The 6,000-nt window shown below is 41.2% G+C and overlaps 1 protein-coding gene across 1 annotated transcript in view; it reads right to left on the reverse strand.

Moving 5' to 3' along the window:
• POC5 (POC5 centriolar protein) overlaps positions 1-4,518 on the reverse strand; it is a 28,918-nt gene extending 24,400 nt beyond the window's left edge. The window contains exons 1-3 of the mRNA XM_083354739.1: positions 4,385-4,518; positions 3,903-4,044; positions 1,998-2,099 (exon numbers count right to left, since the gene is read on the reverse strand). Of these exons, the coding sequence (XP_083210865.1) occupies positions 1,998-2,081 (84 nt within the window). The 5' untranslated portion in view covers positions 2,082-2,099; positions 3,903-4,044; positions 4,385-4,518. The remainder of the gene's footprint in view (positions 1-1,997; positions 2,100-3,902; positions 4,045-4,384) is intronic.
• Positions 4,519-6,000: the final 1,482 nt, after the last annotated feature.

The following is a 6,000-nucleotide window of genomic DNA, read 5'->3' on the forward strand; positions in this document are numbered from 1 at the left end:
GGAGAAGATCCAGGGGGTATCTGGCAGGCAGGGCAGGAGGCTTGTCCTGCGGAGTGAAGCGAGACAGGGCGGGGGCACCATAGCCATGGGGTAAGGCAAGGGCCAGCTGATGTTTGACACCATCAGCCCCTGCGCACAGAGGCCAGCGAGCAGACGGGGGTCAATGGTGTCTGTCAGCAGCCACAGCCTGCTGGCCCCTCAACTGGCACACTCTGGGGCTCTGCAGCCTGCCATCAGCAGTTCAGAGAAGCCGCCTCTGAGCTGGATGGCTGGCCAACAGCTGAGGAGGCGATGCAGTGGGTTTTGCCCAGGAAAAGGAGAGCATGCGAGGCCAGGAGGAACGGGATGTGGGGGGGGGAGAGAAACCAGCCATGCCGGGATACATGTGGCCACGTGGGACCTCAGGCAGGGGTAGGCAACCTTGGCTCTTTTATGACTTCTGGACTTCAATTCCCAGAATTCCTGAGCCAGCCATGCTTGCTCAGGAATTCTGGGAGTTGAAGTCCACAAGTCATAAAAGAGCCAAGGTTGCCTACCCCTGTCCTAGAGTGAATTTTATCAAACTCCCATTACCAAACTGTACTATCCTTAAGAGATATCCACACATCACAACAAAATTTAGATTACATATAATTAAATTATATAATACACACACACACACACACACACACACACACACACACACACACACACAAATAAACGTACCTAAACTACAGTTTACGTAAACCCAGATCACAGAAATCTTGGCAGAGAATTGAAAAAAATAGATATCTCAAAATGCTGCTTCAAAATGCATTATTCTATGCCATAATGTGGTTTATTCATTCTAGGCTTAACCTTGTGCAACCTACCATTACGTGTACTTTATTCTTTAGTTTGAATTCAGCTTTGGAGTACAATTCTAGTCAATATTTATACAGTTTTATTTAGCTTCTTTTAAGATTAGGGAACACTTAAGCAGATTCCCCAGCTTGAAAACTACACGAATACTTTATTGTTATTTTTCCATGCTTAAAAAAGATATATTCATAGCAAAATAAGATCTTTTCATCTCTTTCATCCTTTCGCTAAAATAAAAACAGGTGCAGTCATGGATTCCACCATCATGACAGGTAGATAGGAAAATGTAACTTACAGAAACACATATAGAATATAGTAGTATATGCACATACATAAATACGTAATAAGATAGGTCATGTATATGTGCTTTGCTTCCATCTGAGAACTGGACATAAACAGAAGGAAAAAATACACAAGCTACATTGTTGCTATATTATTTTACCGTTATTACAGTTGAAATAGAAAGAGGCAGGAAGGTTAGCAAATTAACAATAAGCACAACTAGCCTCAAAAAAAAGTCACATGAAAAGCTTCCAAGGCAACAGCTGTTGACCAACTAGGCATTGCTAGGCTAAGGTTGAGGTTTAGCTTCAGTTGCTATTCTTGGCTGAAAATCTACAAGCAAACAAGATGAAAAAGCAAACCCTAAATGCTGTTTTTAATTTGCATCTGGCTTGTATCCACACCTAGTAGAAGCAATGATAGTAGCAGTTCAGAGAAAAATAGGTGGAATGCAAGTAAGGTTGGTGGCAACAGCAGGGACCATCCAGCAACTGAAGTGTACCTGGCTATGTTCAGCCATTAGAGAAAAAACCTTTTATTCTGCAGACAAAGGATGCACCCATGTAGGAGGTTTTTTTGAACTCTTTTCTCACAATATTCACCGTGTTCACTCATGGTACTAAGAATATTTTTAAACCATTATGTTATGCTAACGCAATTGTGAATTCAATAATCCATGGTCTACTAAGAATTTATTTAATATATTAATTTTTATACTGTTTCTTCTATACTGTAGCATTTGCAAGTTAATTGTATTTATACAAAGTCATTTGTATAAATAGCAGCTTCAAACAAAATAATTTTTAAGATCTAGATTTACAAGATGTTGTACAAGCTCCAAATAAACAAGAAAAAAGCATTCACTTTTCGCCTACCTGAAGATCAGAAGAGACAGAACTGCCTCGATCAGAATCTTTTGGTAGAATAGGACTTGTGCTTTTCTCTTCAGATGATGACATCTTGCATTAAAGTACTTCCTGTAAAAAGTTCCAGAAGATGAACTTTACTTGCAATCAGTAACTGAAGTGTTTAGCTTGTATTTTCCAAAACAAGCCAAGAAAATGGAACCCAAAAACAAATTGTTTTCTGAATCTGGTTTGCTAGTGATGAATAAGCCATTATTCTTAATTTATTCATCAGAATAACCAAACTACAGAAAAAAGGTTCTATGGTATGTTTAGCTACTAAGCCAGAAAACTCCTAGTACTACAAAAACCGCTGGTTATCTGCAAGTTAGAAATCTGGAGAGTTCTACTTAGCTGTGCTTTCTACTTCCATTACTCCAAAAAGTGCCTTCTAAACCAGTGGCCCCAACCTTTTGGGCACCATGGACTGGTACCGTGCAGTTGTTTTTCCACAGAATGGAAGGGCATGGTTTCGCATGCTGCCTGCATCCTGTGGATGGGGCTTTGCTTGTTTGTGCAGACCAGTTTCTGGCATGCCGCAGCCCAGTGTTCTAAATCCCAGCAAAAAAAATCTGCAGATTTTGACTAAACAAGTGACTAACTCACTGATCTAAAGGAAACCCTACTCAAATGCAAGAATAATTAGTAGCCTACAAATCATCCTCCAGTTTCTCTCTCATTTAAACTTTAGCCTGACCATCTATATATTGCTTAAGATGGATATAAAACAAGTATAAAAAATGAGAAAGGGCATCATACAAAACATTTTATATAGCATTTTTTTAAAAATGAAATTCAGAATGTTTACATTAATAACAACTCTGTAAGCAAGCTTTTAGCATTTTTTTCAGGCTTCAGATGAGTAAAAAAAATGGAAAGTTAACCATTCAAATAAGTCAACAATTTTTAAAATGTGTTTATATGAGAATGGGCTTTTTTCCTTGTGATTTTTGTGATGCATTATTTCACTATAACATTTATTTTATGTCACCTGAACTATAAGTATATTAATAAATGCTGATGCTTATCTGAAATAAAATTTGAATCAGATTTAGCAACGATTTTTACTAGGCTAAATGAATGTCCTTAACACTTCTCTCAAAGGAGGACAGTTGAGAAGAAGGAAAATGATGTTTGCGTAAGATAGGTCACTTTGGCAACCATCTCAACAGGTGAAATAGAAAGTCATGATTCTACAAAGGCATTCTGGACATGAATCGATACATTATCAAACAGCATATTTTATCTGAGAATTTGAAATCCCAAAGCAATCGATACAGCCATTTGTCTGACAATTATACTCTTGTGTCAAACTTGCACTATATTTTCTTGCTGTGTTTTGAGAACTGCAATTTGGAGGAAGTGGATTCCCAGTCTTACTCATATATCCTGATAGAGAATGATATGCTTATGAATGGCTGGACTACAGCTCCCATCATTTCTCATGACCACAACTGAGCCCAAAATTTCCATTGCTAAGCAAGACAATTGTTAAGTGAGTTTTGCCTCCTTTTACAACATTATTTGCCACAGTTGTTAAGTGAGTCACTGAAGTTGTTAAGTTAGTAGCATGTGAATCTGGATTCCCCTTTGACTTTGCTTGTCAAAAGGTCACAAAAGATAATCTCATGGCCCTGGGACACAGCAACTGTCATAGGTAGAAGCCAGCTGCCAAAGTTTCAAATTTTGATCATGTGATCATGGGGATTTTACAATGACCATAAGTAACTGGTCACAAGTCACTTCTTTCAGTGCTGCTGTAACGTCAAGCAGTCAATGGGGGTAAGTTGAGGACTACCTGTAATAGGAACTGGTGCTCGGGGTCTGGAAAACTACGGCTTTAGTTATTATACTTGCTCTTATAGACTGGCTTACATCTAGAAAGAAAAGTTGACCTGATGAGGAAATCATCCTTCCCAGCCTGATGCCTCCCACCCGTAAATGTAGTTGTAGGTCAGCACATCTCTAACGCCCTTTCGTTCGACTCAATCTGAACAATTCCACGAGTGAGCTGCGCCTGCGAGGAAGTGCAAAAGAAAGAAACTGAAAGAAGATTCCAGGCTTAGGAAGATACCGGCTAAACCAGGGGTCTTCAAACTTGGTCCTTTTATGACTTGTGGACTTCAACTCCCAGAATTCCTCAGCCAGCTTTGCTGGCTGAGGTATTCTGGGAGTTGAAGTCCACAAGTCATAAAAGGGCCAAGTTTGAAGACCCCTGGGCTAAACGCAGGAAACTCTAGAAGTGAGAAGAGGATCACCTGTCCTACCTTCTGCGCCCCAGTTAAGCCCCTTTTCTCTCCTGCACCTCATTCCGGCTTCCCACCTCCCCAACGTCGCAACCAGGCGCCCCTCCTCACCTGAGGAGCAGCCGCCACTCTCCTTTTCCCCAGCAAAAGCTTGGCAGTTTCAAACTGACTGCACCGAAAGAGAGAGCTACCGTGATTGGTCCCAGTCCTTTTGTTAAAGGCCCACTGACAGGACAAAGCTTTCCAGCCGCTTATTTACCAATCGATAAGCCGGCAAGAATCTCAGAGGCAGGGCTTCGACGATGACGCCAACCAATGAAAAAGCCACAGAATGCACCAACTGCAGACTGGGATTTTTCAGGAGTCCTGGTCAAAAGTGAAGACGTAATAGAATTTGCCCTAGCCGTGCTGATTGGTCCGTTGATTGGGAGCCCGGGCTCAAGAGGCGGGTAGCTAGGAGACAGTTTAATGGACATCACGTGATAACGGCGGAGATTGGGATCTACGGTACCGGGGCGGGATGGATGGGCGGGCGTTTAGCGCCTTGTTTGAATCATTTGTGAAATTATTGTGAAGGAAGTAGCTGAAATAATAAAAGATAATAATATTGGCTGTTTTATTAGAGCAACCTTTCATGCTGTCTCCTTTCTTGAAAAAAAAAAAAACCAAGCCACCAGGCGCCTCTGAAAACAACGTGGCAGAAAAAGGCTGAGAAACGTCTCGGTCCTGAACTCTTTGGCTTCTGGTCACCACAGAGATATAAAGTTTCGGTAGATAGTGAAGACTATAGATAAAGTTTGTCTTCCGGAAATTTGTTGGGTAATACATTTACAAGCCGCACATTACAAGCTGGTAAATTCAGTGTGTTAAACTGGCAAAGACAGCTTGGCAATGCAAAACAAACCAGATGTAGAAAGTTAAGCACACCCTAACCCAGGGGTAGGCAACCTCGGCTCTTTTATGACTCATGGACTTCAACTCCCAGAATTCCTGAGCCAGCTTGGCTGGCTCAGGAATTCTGGGAGTTGAAGTCCATGAGTCATAAAAGAGCCGAGGTTGCCTACCCCTGCCCTAACCTATTTGTAGTGGAGGGAAGGCTAGAAAATTCTGGGTCTGTGAGCGAGACTGGGAAATGGAAAAGGCAACACAAGGAAATTAAACAGGAGCCAGGTTGATTTGTAACAAGGCTTCAAGGATAACTTCATGGGCGTGTGGGAAGAACCCAGAGAAAGAAATATTTGGGGGAATATTAAAAAGGCAGAATATATTTCCCCAAAGGAATAATGGAGATCTTTTTTTAAAAAAAAAAAACCAGCCCCAGCCCCTCTCCCCCAAGCAGAAAACTCAGCAGAGGCCAGCTTTTAGAAATGGAAATTCAATAATCCTTTCAGAAAGGTTTGAGCCTAACAGCTAGAAACTGAAGAAATTAGGAGGATAAAGACTCCTAAAATGTATATACCCCCACCCAAATTCTAAGGACAGGAAACATGATAGGATTAACCCACCAATACCAAAAGGGCACACTCAGACTCAAGTCAAAGTACATGACACGGGAAATACAAAGCCTCAAACAGGAAGAACTCCAAACAAAAGCTCAAGATATAAAAACTTACCACTCCCAGCTACATGTGGTCAGCTTTCCCAGACCAATCTTTCTGTCTGGCTCTCTTCTTCAATAAAACACAACCTTCTTTCTAAAGCAGTCTCCATTTTGTTTATTCCCAGCT

This window comes from Vipera ursinii, assembly GCF_947247035.1.
Source record: "Vipera ursinii genome assembly, chromosome: 2".
NCBI classification, from domain to species: Eukaryota; Metazoa; Chordata; class Lepidosauria; order Squamata; family Viperidae; genus Vipera; species Vipera ursinii.